Consider the following 18,670-nt stretch of genomic DNA (forward strand, 5'->3'; position numbering starts at 1 on the left):
TGCAGGGGCTGCCCACTGGGTGCGGCTCAGCGGGCAGCTGGGGCTCCTCGCTCGGCCCAGAATAACGGAAGCACGAGCTAACCACACATCAAGGGCGAAGCAAGGAGTCACAGGCTTTACGGTCACACTGAGAACAGAGAGTAGGTTCAGCGGACGTGACGGAGGAAGGGAGGTGGGCGTGTAGACAGCTGCCGTCAGGAAGGAGCCTCAGAGTTAGTTCAGAGTGATACAGGCCGTGACGGTAGGGGTGCAGGCACCTAAAACAGAACGGGAGTAAGAGTCACTGAGGTTTAAGTCAAGGAACTATGAGAAGTGGACAAAGAAAGCGTCTTGATGCTGAAGCCCCCACCTTGGCAGGGAGGGGACAGAGAAGTTGTTGGAAAGAGTGGGGGTCCTCAAGCAGCGTGGTCCAGAGTTCAGGAGCATAGGGGGTTAGGAAGAGGGGGGGATAGATGAACCCCAAAGGAGGAGGGCGGCCGAGGGGAAGCAGTAGACTGTCCCAAGGGGCCTGGGTGTGGTCAGCCTGTGGACACCTCTCCGTGGCCCTGGGGGGAGGCACAGTGAGGGGACGAACAGGAGGCCTGGGTGGTGAGGTGGCTCCTCTTTGGGCCCCTGATGGTAGAGCTGGTGAGGAGGGCCCTGGAGAAGGGGGTCTGGGGCCAGGCTGCGTGGTGACCGAGGGGACCTGCGAGGGTGTGGAGACGAAGAGGCCGGGTGTGCCGGAGGGACAAGGACAGTGACCCGCCCTGGCCATGGTCTGGATTGGGACCCATGTCCAATGTCTTCTCTGCTTCTAAGCTGATTTATAAAGAATACAAAAGGTCAGACACTCATAGAAAGATGCTCAATCTCACTAGTACTCAGGAAATGGGAATTTAAATGCTGACCATCATTCCCCAAAAGGATGCTGATCAAAGCCATGGTGGGAATGAGATCACCCAGAAAAAAGTAGAGAATGAGGAAGAAGACAACCAAGTTTTAAATGCTGTGAGGAGGAGGGGGAGAGGAGACTGCAGAGGAGGCAGGGTGGAGCCATCAGAGGGCAGGTGTGGCCGCTCGGAGGCCAGAGGGGCAGGTGCTTCCAGAAGGAAGGGACAGAGTGCGGACTGCGCCAGGCTCAGCTAGCAGCTCAGGCAAGATGACAATGGGGATTTGGCACGTGGGGGTCACCAGTCACCAAAGGGAAAGGCGGAGAGTGGGAGATGCAGAAATGGGTGCCGAGTCAATTTACCCAAAGAACACAAGTTCTCAGATTCAAAAAGACAGATGCACCCCTATGTTTATCGCAGCACTATTTACAATAGCCAAGATATGGAAGCAACCTAAGTGTCCCTCAGTAGATGAATGGATAAAGAAGAGGTGGTGCATATATACAGTGGAATACTGTTCAGCCATAAAAAGAAACAAATCCTCCCATTTGCAACAACATGGATGGAGCTGGAGGGTACTACGCTCAGTGAAATAAGCCAGGCGGAGAAAGACAAGTGCCATGTGATTTCCCTCATTTGTGGAGTATAACAATGAAGCAAAAGTGAAGGAACAAAACAGCAGCAGACTCAGAGACTCCAAGAAGGGACTGGTGGTTACCAAAGGGGAGGGGTGTGGGAGGGCAGGTGGGGAGGGAGGGAGAAGGGGATTGAGGGGTAGTATGTTTAGGACACATGGTGTGGGGGTCACGGGGAGAACAGTAGCACAGAGAAGGCAACTAGTGAATCTGTGGCATCTTACTACACTGGTGGACAGTGACTGCATTGGGGCATGGGTGGGGACTTGATAATATGGGTAAATGTAGTAACCACATTGTTTTTTCATGTGAAACCTTCATAAGAGTGGGTATCAGTAATACCTTAATAAAAAAAGAAAGGAAAAAAAGAGAAAAGAAATGGGTGCCAAGTCTTCTGACAAAGGCTGCATTCTGGCAACAGGGAACTTGTGTGGGTCAGCATGCCTGCTCCCCACCCGAGACACAGCAGGTCATGAGCTGGGGTGTGCAGGAGCTCCGGGCCTTGGGGAGAGGAGAGGAAAGAGCCAAAAGCAGAGAAGCAGCCCTCAGCCAGGGAACATGAGGCCAAGCCACCCAGGGTGGCAGAGTGCGGGCTTGGGGTGGCCATGCTGTCGTAAGCTGGGAGCAGCGGTGTCCGACTGGGACAACGTGACGCGGGCACCAACCTTGGAAGCACAGCGTCCTTGCCATCAGGACACAGGGAACGTTTCTTCTTTTTTTCCCCCAACATGCCAATTGTTCTGAAATAAAAGTGCCCTCCTCTCTGAGCTCTTGTTGGGGGAATATAAATAGCTAGAGCCTCTTAGAGGGGAGTTTGGCAACATCTGTCAGCACTCACGATGTTCAGACCGTTAGCTGCCTGACTCCCTCCTAGGACTCTGGGGCGCAGAGCGGCATGTGCAGGAGAGCTCCCTGCACAGCGGCCATGCTGCCTGCACTGCCACGGCCCAGCGACGCTTGTGCACTAGAGATGTGGCTAGTACGACTGAAGAACTGAATTCTAAGTTTTATTTAATTTGGATTGATTGAAACGCAAATAGCAACAAGTGGCTGGTGGCCACTGTACTGGGCCTTAGACATTTTTTCCACTGTGGAACAAGAATGCAAAGACATATATTCACCGAGGCTCTGTGAGTAACAGTAGAAGATTGGAACCTAAATGTCCATCAATAAGGGGCTAGCTAAAGAAATTGTGGTCCATCCGTATAATGGAATGCTAGCCCTAAACAAGCCAAAGTGTATTGCCAAGTAAATGATAAAGACCAAGGTGGGGGAGTGGGGGAGGACAACGTGTATAGTGTCTAATTTTTGCAGAAAAGGACAAGACATATACATACGTGTATATGCATTGAATATCCAGAAAGACACATCCAAAAATGGTAGCATTCTCTCCAGGGAGAGAAACTGAGTGACTGGGAAACAGGTGGAAAAAAAGACTTACCTTTTCACTTTTTGCACCTTTATAAGAAGGTGCTCTGTACAGGTTGTTGCTCATACAAATTAATGAACCAATTAAAATAAAAATAGAAATAACCAGTTTCTTTAAAATGTATGGAAGTTGCAGAGTCAGGCATTATGTAAATTACCTGCTGAAATGTGCACATAACATTTTCTAATAGGTATTTCAACACATGGATCCTGTAACACCTCCCGCACCACCGGTGGCCCAGTATTTGGGAGTAGCCGTCTGATCTGGTTTGGAAATTTGTCCTGGTAATTAATCTAGCATCTCCCCTCTGCCTTCCCAGGCTCAAATTAGATTGTGCACACGCTCTGTGATTCAGCATAACAAACCTTGCCAGAAAAAGTCAGCCTCGATGCTGTTATTGCTTGGCTGGAAGGAGGGGGCAGACAGGCAGGGGCTCCGTTTCCATAGTGCCCTGAGGCAGCTGACCACCTTTGACTTGCCTAATCCTCTTGAACTAAAGGAAATGTCAACTGAGGGGCAGCGTGGTGTCCCAGGGGGCCCTGTCAGGACACCTGTTGTCTAGACCCTGCTGAGCACAGATTCTGCACGTAGGCTGTCAGGCCACACGCCCCTTCCCTCATTGGACCTCAGTTTCCCCTCAAAGAGGGGTTGTGTGGCATTTGCTCTGGTATCAGGCGCCTACAGCTCATTCATGGCCGGGAGGAAAGCAGGGTGCTGATACACTAGTGGCCACACTGCATGAGAACTTCAGGGACATGATAAAGTCCTGACTGGGTGCCCTAGAACTGCTCTTCTCCCCAGCTGCCCATCCCTTCCAGCCTGCTGAGGTGGGAAGAGCTTGGACCTCGGAGACAAACAGGGCAGGGTCCGAAGCCCGGCTCTGCTCCACCTTCAAGGAGCTGTGGGGGGATTCGCTAAGATAAACTATGTATAAAACCCAGCTATAGGTGTTGGCAAAACTGGACAGCTACATTTAAGAGAATGAAACTGGATCACTGTCTAACCCCATACACAAAAGTAAATTCGAAATGGATCAAAGACCTGAATGTAAGTCATGAAACCATAAAACTCTTAGAAAAAAACATAGGCAAAAACCTCTTGGACATAAACATGAGCAACTTCTTCATGAACATATCTCCTCAGGCAAGGGAAACAATAGCAAAAATGAACAAGTGGGACTATATCAAGCTGAAAAGCTTCTGTACAGCAAAGGACACCATCAGTAGAACAAAAAGGAGCCCTACAGTATGGGAGAATATATTCATAAATGACAGATCCGATAAAGGGTTGACATCCAAAGTATATAAAGAGCTCACCCACCTCAACAAACAAAAAGCAAATAATCCAATTAAAAAATGGTCAGAGGAGCTGAACAGACACTTCTTCAAAGCAGAAATTCAGATGGCCAACAGACACATGAAAAGACATTCCACATCACTAGTCATCAGAGAAATGCAAATTAGAACCACAATGAGATATCACCTCACACCAGTAAGGATCGCCACCATCCAAAAGACAAACAACAACAAATGTTGGCTGAGGTTGTAGAGAAAGGGGAACCCTCCTACACTGCTGGTGGGAATGTAAATTAGTTCAACCATTGTGGAAAGCAGTATGGAGGTTCCTCAAAAAGCTCAAAATAGAAATACCATTTGACCCAGGAATTCCACTTCTAGGAATTTACCCTAAGAATGCAGCAGCCCAGTTTGAAAAAGATAGATGCACCCCTATGTTTATTGCAGCACTATTTACAATAGCCAAGAAATGGAAGCAACCTAAGTGTCCATCAGTAGATGAATGGATAAAGATGTGATACATATACACAATGGAATATTACTCAGCCATCAGAAGAAAACAAATCCTACCATTTGCAACAACATGGATGGAGCCAGAGGGTATTATGCTCAGTGAAATAAGCCAGGCAGAGAAAGACAAGTACCAAATGATTTCACTCATATGTGGAGTATAAGAAAAAAGAAAAAACTGAAGGAACAAAACAGCAGCAGAATCACAGAACCCAAGAATGGACTAACAGTTACCAAAGGGAAAGGGACTGGGCAGGAGGGGTGGGAAGGGAGGGATAAGGGGGGGAAAAAGAAAGGGGGCATTACGATTAGCATGTATAATGTGGGGGGAGGCATGGGGAGGGCTGTACAACACAGAGAAGACAAGTAGTGACTCTACAGCATCTTATTACACTGATGGACAGTGACTGTAATGGGGTTTGTGGGGGGCACTTGGTGAAGGGGGGAGCCTAGTAAACATAATGTTCCTCATGTAATTGTTGATTAATGATACCAAAAAAAAAAAAAAAACAGCTATACACAGCAGGTGCTCACCCAGGGTGCTTCTGCTCTTCCCCCACACCACCCTGGGCTCCAGTGTGGGGTCCTGGCCAGGAACATGGTGGTGGATGCAGGCGTGTGCCCATCTTCCTGTGACCATCATCACCATCACCCAAGTTTTTATCCAGTTATTTAAATCAGAAAATGTTCTCTCAGAGCCAATCAACCATCCTCCTACTCCCTTGAATCCACTCAACTGTAGATTAAGCCAGATTGTTAAAAATTTGCAGCCAAAAATTAAATTAAAAAGCCTCCATGACTCAAGAATTGGTCCCTCAAGGGTCTTTCTTTCCTCCCTCCTTTCTTGAGAATCTCTCAATATTCAGACACAATATGTCTAAAACCTGGAAGTGGCTTGAAGCAGCTTAGAGGCTGGTGAGGGAGACAGATTCTGAAAAACCCCGTGGTAATACCACTGGTGCTACCACAGAAAGGGCACATGTGTGTGTGTGTGTGTGTGTGTGTCAGAGTGTGAGTGTGCATGATGATAATGGTATCAAGGAACACTCCCTAGAGGAGGTGACACTTCAGCTCAAAATAAGAGTTAAGAGTTAAGGGACAAATGTGGGAGATAAGAGCTGACAGGGGAAGTTTCCAGCAGGGAGGATGCAGGAACATGAACAAAGGGCAGAGGGCAGAGATGCCAGTCTGCAGTCAACACAAACAGTTCAGAGCCCAGGATGACGGAAGGCTGGAGCAGGCTGAGTAACGGCCCCCAGAGCCGGCAGGTCCAAACCCAGGAACCTGTACAGGTTACGTTTTATGCAAACAGGGTCTTTGCAGATGTGATGAAAGATCCTTAAAATGGGGAGACGATCCTGGATCATCCGGATAGGCTCTAAATGAGATCACATGCATCCTTATAAAATGGAGGCGGAGGGAGCTTTGACTTCACAGACAGAAGAGGGGCAGGCTCTGTGACCCTGCAGGCTGATGGGAGTGATGCAGCCACAAGCCTGGACTGCCTGGAGCCACCAGACGCTGGCAGAGGCCAGGAGGGGCCTGTCCCCCAGAGAGGAGAGTGACAGAGGGCAGCGGCAATCAGTGCTGTCCAGCAGGCTCGTTCAAAAGAGGTTCTGGAGGCAAAATTGCTCTTTCTGGGTGGAAGAGAGGCCAAGGAGCACGGAAGGTCCACAGCGAGGGCCCATCAGAAGTCACCAGTGGGGCTGCAGCAGCCCCAGCTCCTCAGACACCCAGGAACCGGGGGCCTTGCCTCCTGGGCCCTGGGTGGGAGCAGGTGGACCTCAGTCACTGCAAGGACCCGCCCCAGCCCTGGATGTGCTAGCAGAGCACAAAGCTGCTCCCGGGAGAGGACAATCGGGATCCTGACAGCACGTCCCTGGGAGCAGACAAAGCACTTTTTTTTTGTCCTGTTGGGATTGGGATAATTGGGGCATTAACAGAAATGCATTTCTCACCTATTTTCTGTCTGACTGAAAAGTACTTTGCAGTCATTTAGAACCCTCACACTCCTATAATCAGTGCTCACGTAGCTCAGAGAGAAGCAGGAAACTGGGTCACCACGTGGGCTCCAGAGCCTCCCAGGATGCGAGCAGCAGGTGCAGGCCCACCCCCTACATGCCCCCCGAGGACATAACCTGCTCTGGGCAGCCCCTCGGTGAAGGGCAGGGACAAGAAACAGGCTGAACTTGGACTAACAGGATCCGACTTCATTTTTCCCCATAAAATCAACCATGTCAGGTCCTCCATTCTGTGCCCCTAAACCCCAGCTTAGGAAGAGTCCATGGCTTTCGGGTTGCTTTTAATTGTAAGAGTAAGTCCCAATTTGATACAATTTTCCTTCAGAGACCTAAAGGTCCCTCGAAACTGTAACAAAACCTCCATCTCGGCTGTCCGAAGAGTCTCCTCTCCCCGCCTGCAGCCCCTGTCTTCTCTCTTCAAGGCTGGCATGGGGGAGGAAGGACCTAGGGGCACGGTGCCAAGCTAGTCCTCCAGGCGAGAGGCTCTCTTGCCCAGTGCTGGCCGCCACACCTCATTATGACAGGCCGGCTCCTGTGTGGGCCTGGGGCCTTCTGTGGTGGACGTGGACATGTGCTGTCCAGAGCCCCTTGAGGAAGGGCCTGCGGCCCAGGTGCAGGGAGCACTGTTCACCCCAGGGACAGCCTCAGAGAGCTGTCAGGTCCCCGCTGCACCCTTCCAGTGGCATGCCCACCCAATGCCCAGCTGAGCCCAGGTAAGGGCCTGGCCACTTCAGCTGAACAGGGCCAGCTCGGACGGGCACTCGCAGCTCCGCTGAACCTTGTGGGCTGGATTAGGCTGTGGGCCTGCACAGCAGCTCTGCCCAACCCCACCTTCCAGCTCCCTCCACTGGCATCAATCCTGGGCCACTCTCTAAGAAACGTTCCATGCACAGTCACAGGGTCTGCTCCCCAGAGAACCCTAACACAGCCCCTTCAGTGACACACGTGTGCACTCAGATCCCTCCCCTCCCTCTCAGCTCCTGGTCCTGCGGCCCACCCCACCCAGCCTCCTGCTGTTGGCACCCCTGAGCCCATTAGGCAAGTGTGGTAGCAGCAATGTTGGCTCAAGCCCCGTTCCCTCCACAGCACCCACTGAGGAACCTCGGGGTGCCCTGCTTAGCCGTGCCCCACCAGATGCCCGCAGCATGGCTTACCCAAGCCCTGCCCCTCCCCTCGCCCTGCGCCTCCAGCCTCGCACCTGCAGGCTCCCCCGGCAGGAAGCAGGCACCTCTCTATCCTCATGTATATGCCCACCCAGGCTCCATGGGCTGCGTTCGTGTCTTGCTCCCAGGAACTGTTGCTGAACTCTGCTCAGAGGTGGCGTGGCAGGCTCATAGGCTTTCTGAAGCTCTGCATGCTTCCAGCCAGGGTGTAAGACACCACTCCCCCCTTCCGATAGGTGCCCCCAACTCTGCTAGCCCTCCCCGCGTCACTGGCATCAAAGCCCGGGGAAGCAGGAGTAGTCACGCACAAGGTCTCACTGACGAGCCACGCCCGCACCGGATTCAGAAGGAAGAGAGCAGCACCCTCTCCCTCCGCTTCGGTTGTGGATGTTGGATTTTTCCACGGCAGCTTTGCAGAGGCCAGAGCAGCATCCCTGTCCGGGGGTCCGGGACAGGCAGGGGTCTGAGGTCACCCATGCCCACAATCGCTCCCAAAGCCCTGCGTTCCTGCTGGGGCAGAGGCAGCAGCTTCCCGGAGGGTCTGCAGGATGTCACGTCAAACAATTTCCAGTAACAAATCCTTTTCTGCCTAAAACAGCCAGTTTTACATTTCCTGTAACTGTGAACCTGACCGGTGCAGGATATGTTTTTGCATTTCACATCTTTTCCTCTGCCTGGATAGCGTTGCGGTTGTTGGATTCGTTCTGCTGTCTTTGATTAAGTCCACATGGATGTGACTAGCCCTGGTCTTTACCCCCTCATCCTCCACTGTGTATGCAAATCCCCCTGCGACCCTGGTTAAACCGCAGGTTCTGATTCAGAGGGTCTTGGGTGAGGCCTGAGAGTGAATTTCTGACCAGTCCAGGTAATGCCTTTGCAGTCACCCTGCTGGGACCTTCTGGCAAGCACCACTTTAGACTGTGAAGGTGCATAGCACCGACCAATGTCAGCTCTGGACAACTCGCTGAAATTCCAAGGCAGCAGGAGGATGTCCCGTTACCATCCTGAGATGGGGGGATGGGGTAGGCCAGGTGCACGGGGCCACAGAAGTGCTCAGGGCCCGCAGGGTCACAGCGGGTCAGCTCCTGCGACCCGGGCCCGCCACAGCACCTCTAAGCGGAGCCCTATGTCAGAGGCCACGCCTCGTCACTAGAGAAGTGCTTGCCCAGCACAGGCCGGCGGTGCTGCCTGGCTGGCACTGGGTTTCGGTTCCTCAGAGGATGAGCACTTCAGGAGCACAGAGGAGCAGGACCGTCATTCCTGGGCTGGGAACGGGAGCAGGTGGGGGGCCAGGGAAGGAGGCTCAGAGGAGCTGGGCCCTGGTACCAGTGAGGGGGTCCGGGCGGCAAGGAACACAGAACAACTGCCGGACAGCAGGAACATGTCGCCAGCTGGCCACATGCTCTGGGAACAGCCCCCAGTGATGTTGGGACAGGAGGGGGCAGAGGGAGGGCAGGGTCTGGCTGGGAATGCTGAGCGGAAGGACTGAAAGGGGCTGGGGCCACGCTGGGAAGGCCATGCTAAGGGGATCGGGGCATGCCTGAGGATCTGGGCAGGGTTCTGATCAGGTAACAGAGCAGGGGAGGTGGTGCCCTGAGGAGTGGGGCACAGGGTAAAAGAGCTCGCAGGTCACATGCTCCCCCACCGGCCAGGTCAGACGAGCCTGGCCTGCGGGCCTTATTAACTGTGTTTTATAAACAGATCCATTCACTTTGCTGGCTCTCATATTTCTTCAAAAGCAGGAACACTAACTGGAACAATAACAAAGAACATGTTGTCCATTTAGATTACTGGATAAACACGTGTCTTTGAGGGGCAAATGGGAAACATCCAGTTCCACACTCAGTAAATAGGTGTTGAATGTGTCAAATGAATGAATGAATGTATGACGCTCGAGCAAGCTGCCTTGGGTGGGGTGTTCCAGGCAAACCCAGGGCTGCCCAGATCTAAGCAGTGCAGTGCTGGGCACAGCCCAGATTCAGCCAGGTGCTCACTGACCACTACAAAACCATGGACCTTTCTTGCTGAAATGTCTATAGACACTTCAACGTAACATGGCCAAAATAAAACTTGACTCTCTCCCCGACCCAGAAAACCCTTTCCCTCTCCCAGTGTTACCTAAGGTAGCTCATGAAACCACTTCCCGAGTTCAGGCCCAGAACCTCTGGATGCGTCCTTGATCCCTTGACTTACCCTATGTGGAATTCACCACTGGCCCTGCCTCCAAAAGACAGGCATCCCTCATTTTTACCATACCTCACTTTATTGTTCTTTGCTTTATGGAGCTTTGCAGATACTGCATTTTTTACAAATTGAAGGTTTGTGGCAACCCTGCACTGAGCAAGTCTATCGGCACCACTTTTCCAATAGCACTTGCTTACTTTGTGTCTCTGTCACATTTTGATAATTCTCACATTATTACAAACTTTTTCATTATCATAATCATATTTGTTATGGTGACCCCTGTGACCAGTGATTAGGACTCACTGAAAGCTCAGCTAATGGTTAGCATTTCTTAGCAACAAAGTATTTTTAAATTAAGATATGTATATTTTTTATACACAATGCTGTTGCACGCTTAATAGACTGGAGTATAGTGTAAATGTAACTTTTATATGCACTGGGAAACGAAAAAATATATTTCACTCACTTCATCGCTCTCCTTGCCTTAGTGTGTCCGTAACAGAACTGCACTTACGTCCCAGCTCTGCCTGTAAGTAACAGTCCGACCACTTCTCACCATGTCTTCCTATGGTCACCCTAGTCTTGCCTGGCCTGTTGCCCTGGACTCCTAATTGACCTCCCCTTTTCCCACTACTCCTTCCCTCAAACACAACCCATTTTCCACCCAGCAGCCAGAGTGATCGTTTTAAAACAAACCAGATGATGTCACTTGTGTGTTACTTTCCTTGTGCTCTGTCACACCCGCTGGAACATCACTGCTGGAAGGCAGGGACTTGTGCGTATGGACCCAGGGTTGAGGAAAGTGCCCAGGAACCACTTGTAGGACTCATTGAATGAAGGAGCCTAAGCCAGTGGCTGGGTGGGGGCCTCACCTCTGACCCTGTCAATTACCTAGGGCCACCTTGACCTGCCCCACGCTGCAGAGGAGCAAGACCCAGCCACTAAGTCGGCCTGAGTCCAGAAAATGCCATGAGAAAGTTGTGGAGCATCACAAAATGGGATTTTCAAAAAGGTTTTCTGTGACATTTCTGGAGAAACCTTCCAAAACAGTAAGTAGAAAGACTGTGGATTACGAGCAAGATGAGTGACTGGAATGACATATAGGTGTGGATTCTAGAGAATTATCTAGAATTCAAAACATTAGCCAGTGTCTGACTCTGAAAGGACACCATCTTTGCGATCTCCAAAATGTGACAAAAAAATTTAGAAATGGAAAGGATGAGGATGATTTTCTGTTTTTTTGGTTAAATAAGTACATAATAAATACTAACGAAACAACTGCTTAAGTAATCTGAAAAAGAAAATATGACCCAAATGTCATTCTAATCTTTAAAGTATAAGACAGACTGGGAAGGCTCCAGAAGCAGTATTCTCAAAGGGGGAAAGGGGCATCCATCTATGGCTCTGGTCGCTTACCCACATATTCCTCTGGCCCCAAGATACTCTAATATTTATTTAATTATCCTATTGTCTTGAGTGTATTTTTGAGAGATGCTTCAAATCCTTTGTGAAATGAGGCAGGCAACAGAAGGGCAGACAGAACACAGGAAATCAGCTCAGCAGACCCAAGTCAAAGGGGATGTAGAGGGAAAACACGGAGCTCAGAGGAACCCAGGGTCGGGCAGGAAAGGTCCCCTTCACTCCGGCTCTAGGCTCCGGGCCCGTCATCCTAGTTTTACATCTTACCTTTTTAGAAGGGAGGAGGCTCCCTGGCCATGGGGAGGCGGGAGATCCCATGGCCTAGCGATGGCCCTGTCACCTCCTGCTGCCCTGGGGATGGAGATTAGCAAGCACTAAGCTCCAAGGGCCTGGAGGCGCTAGGAGGGCCAGCCAGGCGGGCCCGCTGCACACCTCCACCCAGTGGTCACTGAGGTTGCTGGGTGCACCCAATCCAGCTGTCACCAGGCACTCGCCCTCCTCGGCAAATGATAGCTGGTCAGGTCTGGGCTCCATGGCTGCCCACCTGCCACTGGCCCTGCCTGGCCAGAGGCTCACCGCTCTCTCTGAGATGGCTCTTATGCCTCGGAGCATGTCCCCTTGTTCCCTGGTTTGCACCCGTGGCTCAGATGGGGATTTCCCATCCTTCCCACGTGGCCAGCTGCCTGCAGTGTGAGTCCCAGATATGCCATCTGCCCTCCTCTATCCCATGCCCTTCCCCAGAGCCCCTCCCTGCATGCAGGGCTGCAGGACTGGCTGAGCAGTAGACTCTGACGTCTGATTTGAATTCTGCTTCCAGCTTTGTGACTTTCAGCAAGTTATTTAGTCTCTCTGTGCCTGAGTTCCGCATCTGTAAGATGGAGACAATAATAGTAGGCCCTTAAGAGAGCTGAGAGGATTCAATGAGTTAGCATACATAAAGACTTTTGCACAGGGTCTGATTCGAGTGTCCAAGAAAATGCCAGCTGTTTTCAGCTCTCTTGCGGTGTCTCCAGAAGGCACTCTGGGTAGGATGTGCCCTAAGGCCAGCCAGGCCTCCAACTCCATCTGTCCGCATTGAGAACAGCCAAGAAGCAACTTTACAACGGCCTGAAGAAAGTGCCCTGGGACCTCGGAAGGGACCTCACAAATCTAGTGGACAGTCTACAAACTCAAGGTCTGCACACTTGTTTGGGTCTGTGAGCAGCTCTGTTGCAGTTCTTAGCTGGCTTCCTGTTCTATAAACAGGGAGTCATTTTGCCTAATCCTCATTTCTCCAGGAGCAGGTTCTCAATAATTGCACCATTTCTAGTGCAAGCTTTATTTTGAAAATGCAGTTTTGATACTAAAGTGTTAGTATTTGGGGTCTGCTGCCCTACAGCGGGAGCCGTTGCACTGCCCCATGAGCTGCAGGGTCTGGCACAGGTGGACTGGTAGGCAGAGCCCCACCTCTGGTGCCCCTGCAGGCAGACCTGGTCTTTACTTCCAATTAGAACTCATAAAATGCAGAATCCCACAAACCCAGAGAGAGGTTCGAATGCTGGGGGAACCAAAGCAACGACAATGTCACTCAGTGGGAATGAAACATAGGGCTGTGGGGTGAGCCTACTGAAGTCACAGAAAGAGCGGAGCCCTGGGACTTGACGTGGTTGTGAGCCTCTGAATAAGGTGGCCTCCGGCACCTGCCTCACCATAGTGACGTTACCCTCGGCTCTGGGACACCTGCAGCCACAACTGTGTCTTGTAGAGCAGGCAGGGAGAAGACTCCATCTTCCACTGCCTTGCTCTGCGCCGCCTCCCCTGTGCCAGCCTTCCTGTTGTTTTGTGGCTAACACAATACAAGACACACACCTAGAAGATGTCTACAGGCTGAGACAAGCCAGCCTTTGCCCACACGGTGGGGACACTGAGAGGTGGTGGCTTCCTATTTTCACTTCATCAGTAAGAAGCAGCTGGAAGGAAAGCCAGGCCCAAGGGCCAGTGTCTCCCATGGTCTCTCTAGAAATGGGAAAAGCTAGCCCCTTTCTGCCATGGGAAGGATGACTTGAAAATGCCGGTTAACCCTTCAGACACCCACCTGCGTCCACCTGGACCTGAGAAGAGGCTGTGCCCCTGAGAGAGTGCTGTCTGCCATGTGTTTTGGGGACAAACGATGTGCCAGACAGGCCCAGATGTGCAGTCTCTCGCTTCATTCTCAGAAAGCCCCATGGCAGTACCTTTACACCAACTTATAGGTGAAGAGACTGAGGCTCAGAGAGGCAACACAGTAAGAGTCAGAGGTGACGTCTGGAGTCTAGAGGCCAAACTCTCAGCCACTCAGTAGGCTCCCTCCCTCAGTGACAGGTCAGTGACCGCTGTCCCTGCAGTCCGCTTCCTGCCTTGCTCTCTGCTTCACCAACCTCACCAACCGTGTGAACCCGCACCCCCACCTCAGGTTTCCGTGGAGTCCTGCCCTCCTCCACTCTCTGGCCCAGCCCTCAAGGCAGCATGCGCTCGCCAAAGAGCTCAGGCATCAGAATGAGAGAGAACTGGACTTGAACTCTGACGTCCCACCCGCCGTGTGTTATTCAGGGCACGTGCAGTCTCTGGGCCTCACTGTGGGTGTCTGGAAACAGGAGTATTGCCGCCTCCCCCACAGAGCCGTTGTTTGGAGTGACAGGCGCACACGACACGCAGCTGCGCAGGCATGCGATGGCCCTCAGCAGAAGCAGACCCGTGACTGAGGGCCACGGGCTGGGTGGCCCAGAAATGTCTCCTGATCTCCACTTCCTGGACCATAATAGTTTCTGCTGGAGGTTGTTGAGAGGATTTAAGGAGTTAATAACTGTAAAGTTAGACACCATGCTAGGCCCAAAGACTGCTCAACTGACTTTAGCTATTGTTTTTATATTTTCCTCTCAAACAAAACACTCCCCGGGGTCATCCTGGCCTGCCTCTGGCTCCTCAATCCTGGTCTCTAAGGCAGAGCTTATGCTCCCCAGGCTCATTACCCAGTTTTCCGGTGGGCACCCTCCCTCGGCGTCTCATCAGCACCCCAACCATGCTGGGTGCTGTCCCTTCTGCAGCAGCCTCCTCCTGGGTTCCCAGGCTTGGCTGGGCACCTTCTCCCTTGCCTAACTCATCCCTAACTCTGTTCTGCCCTCGGTCCCCATGTACAACCTCCTCTCCACCCCTCGGTTGCTGCCAGGCCACCAGCACTCCTGACCAGCCCCACCAAGGCTGAAGGGCACTGAGGCCAGCTGGGTGTGGCTGGGCCGATGACCTGAGCTGGGACAGGCCATAGCAAGGGTGCCCAGAGCTGAGAGCAACATCCGAGGGGCAGCAGCTCAGAGGGAGGCCGAGTTTTTAACCAGCTATGCCGTCCATCAGTCACTGACCCGTCCTGCATGCTGACTCTGTCAGCACGGTGCCAAGCCCCACTGACATGCTCCCATCCAGCTACTAGGAGCTCATCAGGGTGGCCGAAGCACAGGAGGCGGAGGGCGCGCAGGCCAGACGCAGAAGGCAGGAGGTCCTGCCTGGAGCCATTTCTGCACCTACAAAGGTAGGTCTGCTCCCTGGGGGGGCATGTAAGGGAGGTGCTCAGGGCCCCCAAGGGTAGAAATTTCACTTCCCGCCCCACTGTCACTGCAACAGCCTCCCCACAGCCCCTCCCGGCTTCCCGACCTCCCATGCCACATCAAACCCATTCTGGAGCCAGAGAGACCTGAAAACACAAATCTGGCAAATGGTTTCTCAGATTAAACTCTTCAGGGGTTCTTGAAGTGCAAACCATCAGCAGGCCAGCCTGGGGCATTCTGAGCTTTAGGCAAGGGGTTTGTTGGTCCCCACATATGCCAAACTTTGGTGCCCCCAAGCCTCTGGCTGGGGTCCCCTTCTCTTTCCTACCCCTCCCCTCCCATTTTCACCAAGCTAACCCTTCTCATCCTGCAGAATTCAGCTCAGGCAACATCTCTGCCAGAGGCCTTCCATGACCCCACCCGTCTGGGCCAGGTGCCCAGCCTCTGCTCCCCTGGCCCCTTGTGCACCCACCTCCCAGTGGTCTCAGTGAATCATCCAGCCCGTCTCCTTGTCTGCCTCTGCATCTGTTCACAAACTCAGGCCTGCAAAGACCTCTCCTGACTGGTCCTTTGGCCCAGTGCCTACCCAGGCTCTGCCAGTCAGAAGAAGCTCAAGGATTGTTTGTGGAACAAATAAGCACAAGCAGACTGGTGCAGATGCAGCCTCACTCACCCCTAGAAGGGTGCACAGCCACACATCACAGTCCAGTGGAGGGGTGAAGCCAGGTTATGCGAGCTGGGAGAACCCATGCCCAGTCTAAAGGGACTCCAGCTGTGGGACTGTGGCCTCCTGAGGGCAACACGGAAAAGCAGGGCATTTTACAAATCCTCAGAATTGTAGAAACACAAAGTATGCCAAATAAAGCGTGTCACTGAGCAGGACCTCATCTCAAACGTCCAGTCTACAACTCTGCGCAAGAAGCATTTGGGAGCAATCGGGGACAGAAGTCAGGTCGCTGGGCAGCCATCTCTCAGAACCTGGGGAGCAGCAAGCTCAGCTCCAGGGTGGTGGCTGCTGCTGAGCTCTACCTGTCCTCACCTTCTTCTCCAGCCCCTGGACCCCAGAGTGTTTGCGGGCCACTTGGGATGAGGTTTTCCTTTTCCACTTGCCCAAAATGGAGTGCTCCCTCCCAGAGCCTCCAACACCCCCAAAGTTCCTTCTGTAAGGCAGGCCCTACCTACTGCAGGGCCAGATCACTCACTCTTCCGCAAAGTCTCTCAGCTGCACTTCACCATCCCAGCAAACTTTTCTAGACCATGTTTTATTGTATCTTGTAGCTGGTGACATTCTGTCTGCTCTAATCATGCTGGAGACAAGCAGGGTAGGTGGCCTAAGGGTCAAGAGTTTTGGACACTACACCTGGCTTGGCAGGAATAATAGGTTCAGACCATTCCCTTCTTCTGGAGAATTAGCCCTAGACCCAGGGAGCCCCCGCCCACCCCTATCCCAGGCTGTGACAGCAGGTGGGCCGGCCACCCCCTTGTCTGGAAAGAGGCAATCAGATGTGAGGGCTGCGTGTTGCTAGGGAGCAACTGGCAACAGCTGGCTGAGAAATAAGTCGTGTCCTGGGGAAGGCATGTTCCTGGCCACTAATTAAATGCGGCTGCAGCATCCCTTCCTTCAGGGAGCTATAGAAACGTGACGAATGAATGCAGGCAGAAGCAGGCAGGGAGCAGGGGATTGGCAAGCCTGCTAAGGCCCCTCCTGCCCGAGCAAAGGAAGGCTCAGGGGGCAGGGATCAAACTGCTAGGCCCCTGGAGGCTGGTAAGTAAAGAAAACCCTGGCCTCAGGCTACTCAGCTCAAGAAGCCCACAGGGTGTCTACTGACTACCACCCCTGCTGTGACAGGCGAATTCATCGGTTAAATACTTTTTTAAAAGCTCATTAAATCCCATTTCTGGGTATATATCCAACAGAATTGAAAGCAGGATCTCAAAGATCTTTGCACACTCATGTTCAATAGAAGCACTATCCACAACAGCCAAGAGGTAGAATCAATCCATGTGTCAAGGATGGACAAGTGGCTAAACAAAGTGTGGTGTATTCATATAATGGAATATTACTCAGGCTTAAAAAGGAAATTCTAACACAGGCTACAATGGGATGAACCTTCAGGACATTATGCTAAGTGAAATAAGCCAGTCACAAAAAGACACACACTGTATGGTTCCCCTTAAATGAGGCCCCTGGAGTAGCCACAGTCACACAGAGAGAAGGTAGAACAGTGGTTGTCACGGGCGTGGGGAGGGAAGTGCGGACTTGTTGTTTCAGGGTTCAGTTTCTGTTCTGCAAGATGATAAGGTTGTAGAGACTGGTTGCACAATAATGTGAATGTACTTAACACTACTGAGCTCTTCACTTAGAAATAGTTATATGATAAATTTTATATGATTTTTACAATTACAAATAAATATAATGCAATGAAAATTGTAATACACATTGACAGGAAAAGAATTACAAAGGTAAAGGGAGTAAGTTAAAAAGTAAATGTCCACCTTCCCTCACTCGCAGGCCCACTCTGCAGGGGTCACCATCATTAATAGCATGTTCTGAATGCTTTCAAAAGTGTTCCACGACTCTGCAACTATGTATGTATTTGTATCTATATTAACTTCTCAGTAGATTTGTCATTCTTTTTAGAAAAAACACTATCACGCTAGACACAGCTGTTCAATTAATACATCTCAGAGAGCTTTCCAAATCCATATATATGGACCTGCCTCATAATTTTTAACAGATGTATCAGATCCTATTTTATGGACATTTCATAATTTATTTAGTCTGTCCTCCATTGATGCACACTTAATCATTTCCACTTCTTCATAATGGAAAAGTTGCAATGAGAGAGCTTTGTACATACGTCTTGCTCACATATGCACATGTCTTGCCATGGTAAATAAATAGAACTTAATGGATAAAAAGACAAGCAGATTTATTAAGACATTGCTCTTTATCCTTCAAGAAATCTGAATCAACTTACTCTCACCACTATTAGTGATGAGAGCACCCTACGTGCTCAATGATTACAGGGTCATCAAACCTTACTAACCTGATGGATGAAAGGTAAGTATTATAAGCATTTTTATATAGCTGTTGAACATGTGTATTTATCTTCTGTGAACCTAATAATATTCTCAGAAAAAGGAACCAGAATGATTTTTTTATGATTAACTTGGGAAAATAGTCTAGGGGTAATTTATTTTGAGTCATTCACCCCTCCTTGGGAATAGACTTCACACCTAGTAACCCCAACAAAAACTTTTAAAGATCAGGGTAAAGAGCCCGAGTTTGAAACTTATCCTTCTTACACTTCTTTGTTCCTCCATTCAGAGTATTTCCATTCCTTATTTTTTCTTTTAGTAAAAATATAGATCACCCTCTCTATTCCTCCAACAATTGATTAAAGCTGCGTCTCCTCTTCTAATCCTGGCAAGCTCGTCACTAAGCTGGGAAGAGAAGCACCAGTTGAAGACCAGACCTCTGGGCCTGGGAGCCCCGCTCCTGCCGGCAGCGTCACGCGGGCTAGTTGCAGACAGCGGTCCTGGGACGCTGTCAGTGCTCCCGCGGGGCCCCGGACTTCCTCCTCA

The 18,670-nt window shown here is 51.2% G+C and overlaps 1 protein-coding gene across 2 annotated transcripts in view; it reads right to left on the reverse strand.

The window, feature by feature from the left end:
* The window catches only part of DET1 (DET1 partner of COP1 E3 ubiquitin ligase), a 56,891-nt gene that overhangs the window by 9,263 nt on the left and 28,958 nt on the right, over positions 1 to 18,670 (reverse strand). Inside the window, exon 5 of one of the 2 annotated variants that reach the window (XM_036931806.2) lies at positions 74 to 257. The exons of the other annotated variant lie outside the window; for it this stretch is intronic. Coding sequence (XP_036787701.2) covers positions 89 to 257 — 169 coding nt within the window. The 3' untranslated portion in view covers positions 74 to 88. Of the gene's footprint in view, positions 1 to 73; positions 258 to 18,670 lie in introns of those variants that run through there. 2 annotated transcript variants of the gene reach the window in all.

The sequence above is a fragment of the Manis pentadactyla genome, chromosome 18 (assembly GCF_030020395.1).
Source record: "Manis pentadactyla isolate mManPen7 chromosome 18, mManPen7.hap1, whole genome shotgun sequence".
Taxonomy (NCBI): Eukaryota; Metazoa; Chordata; class Mammalia; order Pholidota; family Manidae; genus Manis; species Manis pentadactyla.